The sequence below is a fragment of the Rattus norvegicus genome, chromosome 8 (assembly GCF_036323735.1).
Source record: "Rattus norvegicus strain BN/NHsdMcwi chromosome 8, GRCr8, whole genome shotgun sequence".
In the NCBI taxonomy this organism is placed as follows: Eukaryota; Metazoa; Chordata; class Mammalia; order Rodentia; family Muridae; genus Rattus; species Rattus norvegicus.
The window spans coordinates 45,324,774-45,340,914 of record NC_086026.1 but is presented as its reverse complement, the minus strand read 5'-3'; the positions used below and the strand labels follow the sequence as shown (position 1 = coordinate 45,340,914).

Below are 16,141 nucleotides of genomic sequence, written 5' to 3'. Positions count from 1 at the left end.
GCTGCCTGGATTTTCGGAGTCTCCTCCAGTTTTATTCAGTTCTGAACATCCTGCAGGAATTCCTGACTGGGGCGTCTGGGGCAGGACTCCAGGTCAAGTTGGGAGACTATATACCGTGGACTTCGACTGCCAAACCACAGGGCTAAGGGGGAATCAGGGTGCGCAGATGGGGCGGGAGGTGATCCAGCAGTGGAATTCTCTTCCTCCTAGTATCCTAGCATCCTAGCATCCTGCGCTCACCTCTCCAAGCCCCAGAATTTGGAAGGGACTGGAATGGAAGCTGGGACATTAGAGCTCAACAGCGTTTGCTCTTCCAATGCCTCAGTTTCCCTGACGTTCAAGAAAGGATATAATTCCTGCTATAATTTTAGAAAGAAGGGCAGAGTCTGACAGAGGTTCAGTCCGCATCTTGGGTGCTCTGAGAGAGGAAAACTCTCCCGCCAGGTTCAGAGCAACATTTGATGAGAGGAGTGTGGGGCGGGGATTCTAACTTGCGCGCTGCCCTGCTAGTGGCCGTTCTGGTGGAGGTGGGGGTATGGAGGGAGGCGGATTAAGCCCTTAATTACGGCGTGATCCGAGTGGCACCTGCTTTCCGCCCGCCCAGCTCCCAGGGGACTCTGGCACTGGAGGGTGGAGAGAAGAACCAGCGAAGGAGGACAGCCCGCGCAGAGGCACGGCCGTACCCAGGCACGCCTGCAGGACAGCGGCATCGTGGCTGCGGCAGCGCGCAAAGGCTGTGGAGGGGCTTACGGCTCCCGGCCCACGGGTTCCAGACCCAGGGGCTGGGCTCCGAGGCCCCCACCCAAGACCCAGGCAGGCCGCATTATGCTGCGCTACCTGCTTAAAACACTACTACAGATGAACTTGTTCGCGGACTCCCTGGCGGGAGACATCACCAACTCCAGCGAGCTACTCTTCGGTTTCAACTCCTCGCTGGCAGCGCTCAACCCTAGCCTGCTTCCTCCTGGAGACCCCTCTCTCAATGGTGAGACTGTTTGATGGGGACCTTAGATTTGGGGATCGGAATGAGAGGGCTACTTGGAGGGGAAGACAAGGTCTCCTTCCCTTCCAGGACGCAGAGGTGCCTGTCAGGACCTCCTGGGAAGTGGGGTCCCAAAGGAGCATCTGAGTTGGTGTATCTCCTCATCTCTCCTACTACCCACCTATCACGCCCACCCCAGGTGGGAGAACCGTGAAGGGCAAATTCCGAGCTAAGAAGGGACATTAGAAGAGGGCACGCTGTCGCCAGTCGGCCAAGGCTTAACCAGGCACTAGGTGATGCACTCAAGTAGCTGATGTCACCTCAAGGACCTAAAGTTTTCAAAAACCTTACTCAGAGCAGGGGTGGGAAAGCCCCCAACTTTGTAGGTGTTTTGATGCGGAGAGTCAAAGTCAGCGATCTTTTCAAGGAAACTTAGTAATAAGTTTGTATCCCCTGTGAGACTCACAGCTGACCCAGCCTGGCAGAGTAGTGGCGAGGTCGTTACCGCTAATTACAGTGATTAATAAATAACTTGAGACAGCGCTGCCTCCCTGAGCGCCGCAGGCAGTCTGGAGAGAAGCCTGATCGTGCTCCCGGCTGGCGTCGGGAACTCTTCCTCTGGGAAGCCTCTGTCCCACTGAGGCTAGGTCGCCAGACTCTGGCCAGGGTCCACATTTTCGGGCGTCTTAATGATGGGGGAGGCGCGTTCTCTCTCTCTCTCTCTCTCTCTCTCTCTCTCTCTCTCTCTCTCTCTCTCTCGTACTCAGGTGCAGGGGAGGAGCCCCAGAGCCCTATTTGCATGGTCATTAGCTATTCATTAGGCTGCTGTCGAAGCATCTCTGGAGACCAGGAACCAGCAGGAAGAAATTCCAGGGAAAGGGAGCCCTGGGCTGCCTCTGCAGGAATTAGGGGGGAAGAATGGACCAGAAGGGTGTTGATAGAAGGAGTAGGGCTGGGATTCTCCAGTCTTATCACCTTTGAGGAGTCCCAAGAGACTAAGCAGTTATTTTCACCGACTTTCTTGACTCACCTAGAGCTTCACACAAGACATCTATCCTCTCATTCCAGCTTGAAAAGCCAGTGAGGGAAGAGGACTGTTAGTCGCTACACACTGCCACTAGGGAAACACAGCTATGGGGGGTAAAGAATAGGGCAGTGATCACAAAAGCTGCATAGAACAAAGTCTTGGCAGCAGGGAACCTAAATGCATTTTCATCACATGTGAGGGGTTTGCGATGTGGAGATAGATGGGTTTACAAATTCTAGAGCCTGGAGTCTCACTCAGGTAGAGACTGTAGGAGCCATAAGAAAGTGCTGGGAAGGAAAGGATATTAAATAGCAGTAAACTTGTCATAGCTACTGATGTGCTTTACATCCTTTTGGGGTTTTGGACTTCTACATTGCACGTAAAGTGAAATTTAGAGACGAGCTTTGTGTGTGTGTGTGTGTGTGTGTGTGTGTGTGTGTGTGTGTGTTTTGAGACCTAGACTAGCTATGTAACCCAGTCAGCCTCTGAACTCCTAATCCAAATGCCTTTACATATTTACATCCAGAGCCTACAGGCATGGGCCACCAATGGGCTGAAGTTAAATAATACGTCCAATTTACTAACTCTGAGAAGTGTCAAGCCTGAGGTTCCAGCTCAGAGCATTTCAATGCCAAAGCCTGGGCTCTAGCCATTCCAGGGGCCTCTCCTCGGTGGAGTGTTTCCAAACCAGGATTGGGGTGGAACGGAGAAAAGAGACACGGAGAGCAGAGATTCCATCTAGAAGGGAAAGGACTGAAAAATTTATTCTCTTCTATACGTGGGAGAGAAATTGATTTTATTCCGAGCAGTCAAATCAACCCCACCAGGGTGGAGCCTGCACCCGCCACGTCCCAGCTTTCTCTATACCAGAACTCTTAAAAGGAAGGGCAAGAAACGAAACCTAATCCCCCACTGGGCTTAGAACCAAGAGGCCCCCGAGGATCTTGGAACAGGGTAGGAGGGGTGGGGGCGAGAGAGATCCACAGAACAGATGCGCCCAGCAGTCCCTGGTTATTTAAGGTCACCGGATTGTGAAAGTCTTCAGCGCCGCCTATTGGCAGAAGCGGATAGCTCTGACTGAGTGCTCAGAGTCAGTATTTAACTATTCCATATCTGTATAGGTGAAAACGAGGATGGGGACACAAATGGGGGAGTGGGGACATTTGTGGGTGAGGATGACACCTGGATTCCAAACTTGAGGCGGGAGATGAACCAGCTTCAGAACGGAGGTCTGTAGGACAGGAGAAAGGAAGGGGCAGAATCTACAGAGAAATTGTTTCAAGAAAGTAAGGAAGGAAAGGAATTTCTTTCCTGATTTTTAAAATTGTACCTTTCAGGAAAAGCAGCGCCACTCAAATTTCCACTTCCGCCATGTTTAGTTTCTGTGATATCACAGGATCCATGGAAATAATAATAATAATAATAATAATAATAGATTATCTGGGGCCTCATAGTATTCAAATTAAGAACCTTTCTAGTCTTAGCCCCAACTCTCAACACTTTTTCTTAAATGAAGGACAATTTGCTTTGTCCATTTCACCTTGGGGGGCAGGGATCACTCAGAGGTGAATAATCTAGTGTCTGCTACGGTACAGCATGCATGGTTGGTTGCTCACTGAGCAAGAATTACATGTGTGAGTCAGTGTGTGTGAGTGCAGACCAACTTGCTAGGGTACAGGTTCCTCGCTAAACTATGCTCAGCCATCTCTCACTTACACTAGTCAAGAAAGGAGGCCTGGATCTCAAGGAGGCCCAGAAAGCCTTCCTAGGAGTTTGTGCCCGGATCCTTCTATAGATCTGCCTATCTGAGGGCATTTCCTTTTCAGGCTAAGACGATATCAGAGCCTACAGAGGGGAAGGACAGGTGGGCTGATGCAGATGGCTCTCTAGCAAAGAAAACATGAGAGATGAGCGAGGCAGAGTGTTCTCTTACACTCTAGAGCAAGCCGTGGTTTTTTTTTTTCCCCAGTTGCCTTGCCTGGGCACTTTGAGTTACCTCCTTCTCCAGGGTCAAGAGTTGGACCCGAGGATGCCATGCCACGCATCGTGGAGCAGCCGCCAGATCTGCTCGTTTCCAGGGGCGAGCCGGCCACTCTGCCCTGCCGTGCTGAAGGCCGGCCTCGACCCAACATCGAGTGGTACAAGAATGGGGCGCGCGTGGCCACTGCACGCGAGGATCCGCGGGCTCACCGCCTGCTGCTGCCCAGCGGCGCCCTCTTCTTTCCCCGCATCGTGCACGGGCGTCGCTCTCGGCCTGACGAGGGTGTCTACACCTGTGTGGCTCGCAACTACCTGGGAGCAGCGGCTAGCAGAAACGCCTCTCTGGAAGTAGCTGGTGAGAGTTTGGTCAGCTGGTGCTTCTAGAGCCTGGGGCACTCGGCAAGACCGACGGAGAGTTGCCTGGGGGGGGAGGGGCAGGGCGGGGTGCGGTCAGCCCACTGAATCTCTTTCTGGAACGAAGACCTTTGGTCTCTAACGCCAAACCTTGACCGTGGGGAAAGAAGTAGGTTTGACTTGGTATTTCAGAAAACCGGGTCAGTCGGGACCCCCTCCCGGGACACTCAGCTCCTGTTAACCTCATTCTACCTTGTTTATTTTTCTGACCTTTCTCCCCATGGCCCCTTCTCTATTCTCAGTCCTCCGAGACGATTTCCGGCAATCTCCTGGGAACGTGGTGGTAGCAGTGGGGGAGCCAGCAGTAATGGAATGCGTGCCCCCTAAGGGTCACCCAGAGCCTTTGGTGACCTGGAAGAAGGGCAATACAAAGCTTAAGGAAGAGGAGGGAAGGATCACCGTGAGTGTGTGTGTGTGTGTGTGTGTGTGTGTGTGTGTGTGTGTCAGTGTGTCAGAGAGAGAGAGAGAGAGAGAGAGAGAGAGAGAGAGAATATGCATGTAGGCAATGAGCCTACAGGAGGAAGACTCAAAGAAGGAAGTCTAAAATCTAAGACTGCTTTTTAGCCTCTGGGTTGTGACTCCTTTGGGGGTTGCATATCAAATATTCTGCACATCACACATTTACATTACAGTTCATAAGAGCCACAGAATTACAGTTATGAACTATCAAGAAAAAAATTTATGGTTGGCGGTCGCCACACCCTTATGAGAATACATACAGGAGAAACTATGTATTAAAGGGTTGCAGCATTAGGAAGGTTGAGAACCACTAGTCTTAAGGGTCTTGAGACCTAGTAATAATGTCTTGTTATTGTATAGTAGACGGTCTGAAATTAAGCTACTAAGTAAAGAACTGAGTTTTGTTTTGTTTTAAAGTGGAGAGAGCTGGGTGTGCTGATGCATACCTCTAATCCCAGCCCTTGGGAGGCAGAGGCAGCCCATCTGTTCTACAAAATGAGTTCTAGGACATCCATAGCTAAACAGAGAAACCCTGTCTCAACCTCCCTCCCCCAAAAAAATTCAAGAGAGAACACCATGATGCCCCAAACCCCCATATCTGACACATGAATCAACTTCATTAGTTTTCTTAATTAACTTACTATAAGAACCAAAAAAGAAATTTACACACACATATACAAGCACACACACACACACACACACACACACACAAACATTTTGATGACTGTAAAGGACCAATGTTACCCTTGTTATTCTCCAGATACGTGGAGGAAAGCTGATGATGTCACATACATTCAAGAGTGATGCTGGCATGTACATGTGTGTAGCCTCCAACATGGCTGGAGAACGAGAGAGTGGGGCAGCTGAACTTGTGGTACTGGGTAGGCACCGGGCATTTTGGAGTTATGGGAGTGTGTAGCCCAGTGAGCAAATAACTGTGCAGAACAGAACCCCTGACAGTTCAATGGCTCCTACTCTGTAGAGCGTCCCTCATTTCTGCGTAGACCAATAAACCAGGTTGTCCTGGCTGATGCCCCTGTGAATTTCCTGTGTGAGGTGCAGGGAGATCCCCAGCCCAATCTACGCTGGCGCAAGGATGATGGGGAGCTGCCCACTGGCAGGTGAGAAGCCCCTTCCTTCTGACTGCAGAAGGATCCAAGGAATCCCAGACCCTCCCTGACCATGGCATAGAGAAATTTATTTCCCAGAACTAGTGGTCCCTGGCTTAACTTATTTCATAGAGTGGGTGCCATCTTCTTTTGTACCATGTGAATCCTGCCTTGCCTATCTTGACCCTGGTGTTTGCTCTGGGGGAGAGAGAAGGGGTTTGTAGCTGTGGCCAACCCAGCTTGATATGGGGAGTGGAGCAGGTATGAGATTCGGAGTGACCACAGCCTTTGGATCGAGCAAGTGAGTGCTGAAGACGAGGGGACTTACACCTGTGTGGCAGAAAACAGTGTGGGCCGAGCAGAGGCATCTGGCTCCCTCAGTGTTCACGGTGAGGGCTCCTCCTGGGTCAGCTTGCAGGGGTGGTATGAGGGGTGATGTTGGAGGAGAATGGGGAGAGAGGACAGAACAGAAGGTATGGGTAGATCATGAGAGATACTTCTGGAGGGAGAAAAGATAAAACCAAGGAGATTTGAGCGAGGATGGATGTCTGCTTTGTTAAGCCAGCTTTGCACTCCCTACCACTGAATCCCAGCTCCCTTTTCTGTCTCTCTCCTTCCCAGTCCCACCACAGTTTGTGACTAAGCCCCAGAACCAGACAGCAGCTCCTGGAGAAAACGTGTCTTTCCAATGTGAGACCAAAGGAAACCCACCACCTGCCATCTTCTGGCAGAAGGAAGGGAGTCAAGTGGGTAGAGCATTCCAAAGCTCCGACCGATTTTCCTTCTGGATCTTTCTCTCCCTCCACTTTCTGCAAACTTCTCTCTCAGCTTCCTGTCCCAGAAACTCTTGCAGGTTGAGAGGAGCAAATAAGGCGATGAGGATAAAAAGGACCAGGTCATTTCGACACTTGGACAACTCAATGATAATATGTTAGGTGGTGCGGAACAGTTCTGAGAGGATCTTTATGTGCTGTCTTGAAAGTAGAAATCCAGATAAGTTATTCTTCCCCCAAGCCCTCTAGGCCTTGGCTTTTGGACCTGGAAACCAAGTATTGAAGGAATTAACTCTTCTTAGGGTAGATGAGTTGCTCTATTGATTGCTCATTTCACCAGCGGCACTCACAACCGTCTCCTTTCCACCCAGTGAACAAATCCAGATCACACTACCCAATAGAATGGAAGTTACAACTTAAGTGATTTTCTCTGTGGAAGGAGGGTCACTATAGTAAACTACAGTAAATCTACACTTCAGGAAAACTACAAGATCTTTGTTCCAAACCCATGGCCACAATTCCCCAACATCTCCAGTTCTTGTGACTGTTGCATTTTAATTAGGTCCTCATGGGGATGAAAATGGTGTTGGTAGGAGGGAGTAAGAGGGGAATCAGAGTCTCAGCCTGACCTGTTGTCCAGAGACTAAAACTTGTTTTCTCTCCTCTCCACATGTCTCTCTAAAGTAAAATGCTAAGACAGAAAATATTTAGCCTTTATCATGCTGTTTTATGAAACATTCCCATGATTCCTTCATACTGAGTTTGATCCCTAAGCTCTGAGAGTCAAATTTGGGGAAATTGGGGCTTATAAAGATATACTGGGCCAGAGATTTTATTTATTTTAGTTGTTGTTGGTTAATTCTTCTTCTTCTTCTTCTTCTTCTTCTTCTTCTTCTTCTTCTTCTTCTTCTTCTTCTTCTTCTTCTTCTTCTTCTTCCTCTTCCTCTTCCTCCTCCTCCTCCTCCTCCTCCTCCTCCTCTTCCTCTCCTCTTCCTCTTCTTCTGATTTGTTTGTTTATTTATTTATTTAATGTATGTGAGTACACTGTTTCAGACATAACAGAAGAGGGCATCAGATCCCATTACAGATGGTTGTGAGCCACCATGTGGTTGCTGGGAATTGAACTCAGGACCTCTAGAAGAGCAGTTAATGCTCATAACTGCTGAGCCATCTCTCCAGCCCCTAGTTCTTCTTTTTAAAAAGATTTGTTTATGCTCATTGGTGTTTTGCTCGCATGTATGTTTGTGTGAGGGTGTCAGATCTACTAGAACTGGAGTTACAGACAGTTGTGAACTGCTATGTGGTTGCTGGGAACTGAACCCAGGTCCTCTAGAAGAGCAGCCAGTGCTCTTAACCACTGAGCCATCTCCCCTGGCCCCAGATAGTTCATCTTCTGAGCTAAGGCCAGTCTCTTAACTTGTGATCCTCCTGCCTTATCTCATAGCTAAGTTTCTTAGAGGTTGTCAACCAATAAAGTCACAGAACGGGGACATGGAAGCTGAGAGCTTCTAATAAATGTCCATTACTTTTGTCAGTTGGCTAACTAATTGACCAGGGTCATGTCAATGACTGGAGGCAGAGTGCAAACTAAAATCTTAAGGCTTCTCTCAGCAGGAATAGGGCTCTCTACACACTGCCAATTCCCTATCTTGTTTTCTTGCTCCATTCCAGGTCTTGCTTTTCCCTAGTCAGTCACTCCAGCCCATGGGACGCCTCTTAGTCTCTCCAAGAGGCCAGCTCAACATCACTGAAGTAAAGATCGGGGATGGTGGCTACTATGTGTGCCAGGCTGTCAGTGTGGCTGGTAGCATCCTGGCTAAGGCCCTGTTAGAGATAAAAGGAGGTACGTGTCTGTGGAGAGAGGGTTGGACCCAGGATCCATTCTTTTAAGAGGTCTGTTTCCATTGGATGTTGTTCAATGTGTCTTAAAGGGAAATGGCATTTTCCTGAGGGACATTCTTGATGTTTGGAAACGAGCAGCAAAATGGTCCCAGGCAGAGACTAGACATGATTGTTAAAGCCGTCTTGGAGGACAAGGAGGGAGGGATGAGATGATGAGCCATATAAGGCAGAAGGACAAAGGTTTCCTGACCCAAGTTCTCCCTCTCTCTCTCAGCCTCCATAGATGGACTACCTCCCATCATTCTCCAGGGACCAGCCAATCAGACATTGGTACTTGGCTCTTCTGTGTGGCTGCCATGCAGAGTGATTGGAAACCCTCAGCCCAATGTCCAATGGAAGAAGGATGAGACGTGGCTGCAGGGGGATAACTCACAGTTCAACTTAATGGACAACGGCACACTATACATTGCCAGTGTACAGGTGAGTGCCATCCCTGGAGTCCCTGTAACTGGAAAATAGCTATCTGGTCCACATTCCAACTCTAGTAAGTACCAACTAGGCATCTAATCCATTTCTACCTCTCTGCTCTCTCAGACTTCCTAAAGTATCCAGCATCTTCCTCATCCTTCTGTTACCTGCCTCTCCACCCCTTCACCCTACTGTGCTCCACTTCCAGTGGGGCAGCACTCTACCTTCTCCTACAGGAGATGGACATGGGTTTCTACAGCTGTGTGGCCAAGAGTTCCATAGGGGAGGCCACATGGAATAGCTGGCTTAGGAAGCGAGGTAAGTTAATTCACTAGTCTAGTCTTGCCAGTAGCTTTCTCCAAATTTGTTTTTTAAAAATAGTCATTATCTTCTGAGCCCCAGGATTAATTTTGTCTTCCAAATGCTATGTTGGTGGGGATGGGGATGGACTGGTACACTTGGGAGGCAGATGTGAATCTGGGCTAATATACTATGTTACCTCTTAGCCATTGCCATTCTTGGAGTCCTATAGCATTTCTAGGAAGGAGGCAGGTCTCACTTTCTTCCCCAGTCTCTCTCTCTAATGATAATCTATCACTGCAGAACATTGGGGAGCATCACCAGGTCCAGCAACAGAACCCGGTAATCCTCCAGGCCCTCCCTCTCAGCCAATAGTCACAGAGGTAACCACAAACAGCATTACCTTGACCTGGAAGCCCAATCCACAGTCTGGGGCCAGAGCTACCTCCTATGTGATAGAGGCCTTCAGGTATGGAGACTATTTTGTGCGTCTGTATATGTGTGCTTGCAAGTCTGCATGTGTGTATGTCTACGTGCACACAGAGACCACAGCGTAGTATCAAATGGCCTCCCGTATGGTCTGTGAGACAAAGTCTGGCTTTGAACCTGTCTCTCACTAATTGGTTAGACAGGCTGACTGACTACTCAGCTTTGGGGATTTGCCTATCTCTCTGCCCTCTTCCCCCAGCAAATGCTAAGGTTACAGATGCATGCCACCACACCTGGGGTTTATGTGGGTGCATTGGATCTGAACTCAGGTCCTCATACTTACTCAGTAGTCAATTTACCTACTGAGCTATCTCTCCAGGCCCACGGAGACGACTATTGATACAGTTAAGAAGGGGGGTGGGATCCTATGTCCTTAGGGCCTTTGCTATTTTGAGAGAACGATTCTCTACCCCCTCCCCCAAGGAGGTAGTATGGTTCTGCAGGGAATGGGTGAGCCTGAGTTGGGCATTCCTGGCTTAGACAGTCCTGTCATCTCCTTCCTTCTTAGCCAAGCAGCTGGCAACACGTGGCGGACGGTGGCAGATGGGGTACAGCTGGAAACGCACACCGTCAGCGGCCTGCAGCCCAATACCATCTACCTATTCCTCGTGAGAGCTGTTGGAGCCTGGGGCCTCAGTGAACCCAGTCCTGTCTCTGAGCCTGTTCAAACCCAGGGTAAGGCCAGAGGCCTTATGGGTATGTGTATGATTGAGTGAGAGCAGGGAGTAGCCCCCACCCCATCCAAACCACAGAATGGTGGTGGTTCACCGGGCTTTCTTTTGATATGCCAGGTCTATACTGACAGCCCAGATTACAGCCGGATGTCATGTTTCTCTCTCCTGAAGGCCCAAGGAAGGGAGGAGGGGGAAATGAGGGTGCCTGATAGGCAGCCATCTTAGTCATCCTTCTCAGGAGCTCCCTTACCGTTGAGCCTCCTAACCACATATAGTACAGATTGTTAAGACTAGAAGGGACTTGGAGGGAATCAAGCCCATATGAGAGACAATGAGTTGAGGTCTTGAACGGATGCAGAAAAGAAGAAAAAAGAGACCATTCATATTAGCTGCTCCTCCTGGTTACCTCTGTAAAAGACTCCCCTAACACGGCTGTGCTGTAATGCATTGCAGTCTGTGAGCCTGGCACAGACAGAACACAAACATAGCCTTAGTACACACTCCTTGCCTTCGGTGGCCTCTGCTGACTGGGCTCTTTGGTCAACAGACAGCAGCCTATCTAGGCCAGTGGAGGACCCGTGGAAAGGCCAGCAAGGACTGGCTGAAGTGGCCGTGCGAATGCAGGAGCCCATAGTCCTTGGACCCAGAACTCTGCAGGTGTCCTGGACTGTGAGTGTGGCACAGGGATGTGGTGAAAGTTGGCATGGTGGGGGGGGGGACATGAGGGCATCTGTGGAGCGAGGGGGAGAAGTTGGGGAGAGGCTAGGGAAGGCAGGAGTGGACTAGGGGCGGGGCTTGGAGGTCCGTGTGGTTCCAGCCTCCTCCCAGGACTCGAACACACTTTTTTCTATTTCCTTTAGGTAGAGGGCCCTGGCCAGCTGGTTCAGGGATTCCGTGTGTCTTGGAGGATTGCAGGCCTTGACCAGGGAAGCTGGACAGCGCTAGACGTACAGAGTCCACACAAGCAAAGTACTGTGCTAAGAGGCCTCCCCCCAGGGTCCCAAATACAGATCAAGGTGCAAGTCCAAGGCCAGGAGGGGCTGGGGGCTGAAAGCCCCTCTGTGACCCGGAGCATTCCTGAAGAGGGTAAGGATGTGATGCAGAGTGATAGAGACTGGAGAGGAGGGAAGGGAGGGTGCCTTTCTGTTCTGTCATGTATGGGCTGGGAGAACTAAGCTTGGGGTAGCTTGCAATGACTGTCTGTGCCTTTCTTCTTACCACGCTCCACCCTGGGCCAGCCCCCAGTGGCCCCCCTCAGGGAGTGGCTGTGGCCTTGGGGGGTGATCGCAACAGCAGTATCACTGTATCCTGGGAGCCTCCACTTCCCTCCCAGCAAAATGGGGTTATCACTGAATACCAGGTACAGGGTTGGGCTGGGGGATTGGGTGAGTGGTCTGGGGGCTGGGAGTGGGGTGGAGGAGGTGAGACATAGAGCCTAAAGCTATGGTGGAGGGAACCTAGGTCTGGCTTTGGGTCTGGGAAGAGTCTGGGAGAGAAGAAAAGGGTTCACATTTTCCCTAGCTAAATCCCGTTTCTCCTTGGGGCCTAAATCCAATTCCTGACCTTACTTGTATCTGGGATCTCCCTAGATCTGGTGCCTGGGTAATGAAAGCCGATTCCACCTCAATCGATCTGCAGCAGGCTGGGCACGCTCTGTGATGTTCCGGGGACTGCTACCGGGCCTGCTCTATAGAGCCATAGTGGCAGCAGCTACCAGCGCTGGCGTGGGCGTGGCCAGTGCCCCAGTGCTAGTGCAGCTGCGTGAGTCCGATGGTGGGCATGGGAGAGAAGAGCTAGAGAACTTGGGGGAGCCAAGAGTGTCAGAGCTTTAAGTCCCTCACTCGGGAGGCGGAGGTAGATGACTCTGTGAATTCGAGGCCAGCCTGGTCTACATAGAGAGCTCCAGGCTAGCCAAGGATACAGTGAGATCTTGTCTCAAAATAAATAAATAGAATGAAATTAGGCAATAAAAAATTAAAAGTGATTAGAAAAATAGCTTGGGGGAATACTGGGGTTAGCTGGGCTTACGGATCCGGAATGGCGCCTTCCGAGCCCCTGGATTTCGGGTTCGTCTCCTTTTATCTCTCTGACCCCCACAGCATTCCCTCCGGTTGCGGAGCCCGGGCCTGAGGTCAGCGAGGGGCTGGCGGAACGGTTGTCTAGGGTGCTGCGGAAGCCTGCTTTCCTGGCTGGCAGCAGCGCGGCCTGTGGGGCGCTGCTTCTCGGGCTCTGCGCCGCCCTCTATCGGCGCCAGAAGCAACGCAAAGAGCTCAGTCATTATACCGGTGAGAGCCACGCCTCCAGGCACTAGGAGACTACGTGGGTGGGGCTTCGGGGGATATGGGACCTCCACTGAGCGAGTGGGTGGAGCCTAAGGTGTGTCCACAGGGACCACAGTCCACCGGAATGGGGAGTGGCGCTAAAAGTGGAGAATAAGCTTGGTAGTGAGAGTGCGGGTCCAGAGGGGGAAGTACCCAGATTTGGACAGAGGTGTTGGATAGAGCACAGGGATGCTGGCTTTTGCAGCTCAACCTCAGGAAAGAGGAAAGTATTTTCCAAGTCAGAGGACCTGTATGACCCTTGATATTTAGACTGCTCAGCTCAAAGATCCACTTCTTAATAAAAGTAATCTCTGAAGTTTGGTTACATGTTGGAATCTCTTGGGGAAGCTTTAGGGGGAAAAAAAGTGAAAATGAAGCCAGATGTGACTCTCACCTGTATTTCCAGGGAAGGGGGACTGGCAGAAGCAGGAGGATAGTGAGTTCGAGGCAGTTTGGGCTACATGAAATCTTGGTGGGAGGGAAAGAGAGAGAGAGGGGAGAGAGAGAGAGAGAGAGAGAGAGAGAGAGAGAGAGAGAGAGAGAGAGAGAGAGAGAGGCAGAGGCAGAGGCAGAGAAAGAGAAAGAGACAGACAGACGAGTCCCATTCTAAAAAATTAGTATAAAATTGGCCCAATGTGCAACGTGAGTAGATTTGGGTCCAGGATCAAGGAGTACACAAGCAAATGGGTTTCCTACAAACAAATGGGTTTCCTAACCACTCACCTCACTTTCCCTCTTCTTTTTCTTCCGGGTTCCTCTTTGGAAGCCTCCTTTGCCTACACACCTGCAGGTAAGCGTCTCTACTCTTCAGGGTTGAGAACCCCAATACCAGCTCTTCTCTTACCACTTTCTCCTTTATCTTCCTCAGTGTCCTTTCCACACTCAGAGGGCCTTTCTGGATCCAGTTCCAGGTAATTCTTGTGGCCTTTCTAACGACTGTTGTTTCTACAGACAGAGTGTCCCTTCCACTCCAGGCCTGACCACCTCTCAATGTCCAGCCTCTCCCAGTTCCTACTCCTAACCATCATGTCTGTCCCGTGACTCTTGATTTCTGCCATTCTCCTCCCTTTGCTGGCTTCTTTTGGCTCCCCATTCCCAATATTCACCTGCTCCCCTCAGGCCACCCATGGGCCTTGGCCCTGCTGCCTACCCATGGCTGGCAGACTCCTGGCCCCACCCATCTCGAAGTCCCTCAGCTCAGGAACCCCGGGGGAGCTGCTGCCCCAGCAATCCTGATCCAGATGATAGATACTACAATGGTGAGCAGCTCTAATACCCTTAAGGAGGTACACCTACCCCACCCCCAAGACTTAGCCCTCTTCCACCCTCGCTTCTCACTCTGTCAGCTTCCTGGGGCACACTGAAAGGATCTGAGGAACCCTGGCCTTCCTGAGTTTGGTTAATCCTTGCAGGACTGGGGAATGGACCTTGAGTTATAGCACAGCCATCAGACCTTAACCTTTGCCTCGGTTTGACATGTCAGACTTGGGGTGGGGGAAGTGGATCCTATGGAATCTCCTTCTGCCTGCCCTCTTCCTCTGTCCCCTATGTCTGTGTGTCTGTCTCCTCCCCCGGGCCTCCGTCTTTCTCCTCCTCAGAGGCAGGAATCTCCCTGTACTTGGCTCAGACTGCACGGGGTGCTAATGCCCCTGGCGAGGGTCCTGTCTACAGCACCATTGACCCAGTAGGGGAAGAGCTACAGACCTTCCACGGAGGGTTCCCTCAACATTCTTCTGGGGACCCAAGCACCTGGAGCCAGTATGCTCCCCCCGAATGGAGCGAGGGGGACAGTGGTATGACCCCAATTCTTAACTTCCTCGTTTTAGTCCTATCCACAACATCCTCCATCCTCGGGCACCCGGCCTGTCACTTCCTTTTGACACACTGACTCGTCTCTGGCTCTTTTCTGAATGCTCCTGGCATGCCCCTCTCTCCTCTCCTCAGGAGCCAGGGGAGGCAAAGGGAAGCTTCTAGGCAAACCTGTGCAGATGCCCTCTTTGAGCTGGCCAGAAGCCCTGCCGCCACCTCCCCCTTCCTGTGAATTGAGCTGCCCAGAGGGGCCTGAGGAGGAGCTGAAGGGCAGGTAGGGACACTGCCAGCAGCACGTGCCCTTCATGTTTAGAGAAGCCCCAGAGCAGGGAGTGGTCAGAAATGCTTCCAGAGGAAAGTGGGAAGCTTCTCAGTCCTTTGCTTCTCACCTTCCTTCTCCACCTCAGTTCAGATCTGGAAGAGTGGTGCCCACCAATGCCTGAGAAAAAACACTTGATTGACTCACGTTCCAGTGGTGCGTGCATGGTGGCTCCAGCCCGAGGGGAAACTCCCTCCCCTACCTCTTCTTACGGACAGCAGTCCACAGCCACTCTTACCCCCTCACCTCCTGACCCTCCCCAGCCCCCTAGCGACATCCCACATCTCCATCAGATGCCCAGGTGAGGAGTTGTTGAATGCCCCGAGTCTCATAGGCCCTCAGTATATAACTGGTTTGGTGGGAGGATGGATATATAGGTGAAGAGGGGCCAGAGGGCTCACGGCTGTGTTCAGGTGGCAGCATGACATGGGAAGGAAGATGACGTCGAGCAGAGCTCTCACTCATCTTTCAGGTGGTCTCTATTTGGAGTGGGTCTGTAGACTTCTGAGGCATTGCCTGTAAACACGGATGTCCTCACAGTTCCCTGGTTGGAGGCCCTGTGGGGGACAAATCGTGTCTCGCCTAAGTATTAGGTTGAGCGTACAGTACAGTGCCTGGCACACAGTAAGCTCTTGCTTTTGTGGCGTGAGCAAATGCTGAGGCCTTATGTCATTGCAGGAGGGTGCCCCTTGGACCAAGTTCTCCTCTCAGCGTATCCCAGCCTGCTCTGAGTAGCCATGATGGAAGGCCTGTTGGCCTGGGTGCTGGCCCTATAGTCTCTTATCACCCTAGCCCCAGTCCTGTCCCTAGTACAGCCAGCAGTGCACCAGGTGAGTTTGCCCACATTCAACTTGCCCCCACCTCACTGTCTCCCCTCAAAGCTTGTTTTCCCTTTACCTTCGACCTCCTTTCTCAATGCCTTCCCATACCTGTCCCCCATTGTCTCTTAATACTACAGGGAGAACTCGCCAGGTAACTGGAGAGATGACTCCCCCACTCCATGGACACCGTGCCCGAATCCGGAAGAAAACCAAGGCTCTTCCACATAGAAGGGAACACAGTCCTGGGGGTGAGAAGGGCCTGGGAGACGGTGACAGTAGGGAGAATGGGCAGGAAACCGAGAGGAATGGAACAGGAGACACCAAACCTTGGATCATTTATTTGCCTCCCAGTGT

The 16,141-nt window shown here is 51.1% G+C and overlaps 1 protein-coding gene across 5 annotated transcripts in view; it reads left to right on the top strand.

Moving 5' to 3' along the window:
- Window positions 1–448: 448 nt before the first annotated feature.
- Robo3 (roundabout guidance receptor 3) overlaps window positions 449–16,141 on the top strand; it is an 18,144-nt gene continuing 2,451 nt past the window's right edge. Inside the window, exons 1-25 of one of the 5 annotated variants that reach the window (XM_017595621.3) lie at window positions 449–985; window positions 4,018–4,344; window positions 4,646–4,803; window positions 5,623–5,743; window positions 5,845–5,983; window positions 6,233–6,360; window positions 6,593–6,717; window positions 8,416–8,587; window positions 8,861–9,066; window positions 9,291–9,372; window positions 9,658–9,823; window positions 10,352–10,518; window positions 11,065–11,186; window positions 11,378–11,603; window positions 11,756–11,877; window positions 12,107–12,278; window positions 12,617–12,802; window positions 13,605–13,628; window positions 13,707–13,749; window positions 13,958–14,097; window positions 14,437–14,631; window positions 14,783–14,921; window positions 15,055–15,267; window positions 15,645–15,796; window positions 15,925–16,035. In XM_017595621.3, coding sequence (XP_017451110.2) covers window positions 826–985; window positions 4,018–4,344; window positions 4,646–4,803; window positions 5,623–5,743; window positions 5,845–5,983; window positions 6,233–6,360; window positions 6,593–6,717; window positions 8,416–8,587; window positions 8,861–9,066; window positions 9,291–9,372; window positions 9,658–9,823; window positions 10,352–10,518; window positions 11,065–11,186; window positions 11,378–11,603; window positions 11,756–11,877; window positions 12,107–12,278; window positions 12,617–12,802; window positions 13,605–13,628; window positions 13,707–13,749; window positions 13,958–14,097; window positions 14,437–14,631; window positions 14,783–14,921; window positions 15,055–15,267; window positions 15,645–15,796; window positions 15,925–16,035 — 3,796 coding nt within the window. In that variant the 5' untranslated portion in view covers window positions 449–825. Of the gene's footprint in view, window positions 986–3,978; window positions 4,345–4,645; window positions 4,804–5,622; window positions 5,744–5,784; window positions 5,984–6,232; window positions 6,361–6,592; window positions 6,718–8,415; window positions 8,588–8,860; window positions 9,067–9,180; window positions 9,373–9,657; window positions 9,824–10,351; window positions 10,519–11,064; window positions 11,187–11,377; window positions 11,604–11,755; window positions 11,878–12,106; window positions 12,279–12,616; window positions 12,803–13,604; window positions 13,629–13,706; window positions 13,750–13,957; window positions 14,098–14,436; window positions 14,632–14,782; window positions 14,922–15,054; window positions 15,268–15,644; window positions 15,797–15,924; window positions 16,036–16,141 lie in introns of those variants that run through there. The other 4 variants (XM_063265426.1, NM_001394075.1, XM_063265427.1 and 1 more) reach the window with 4 other exon arrangements.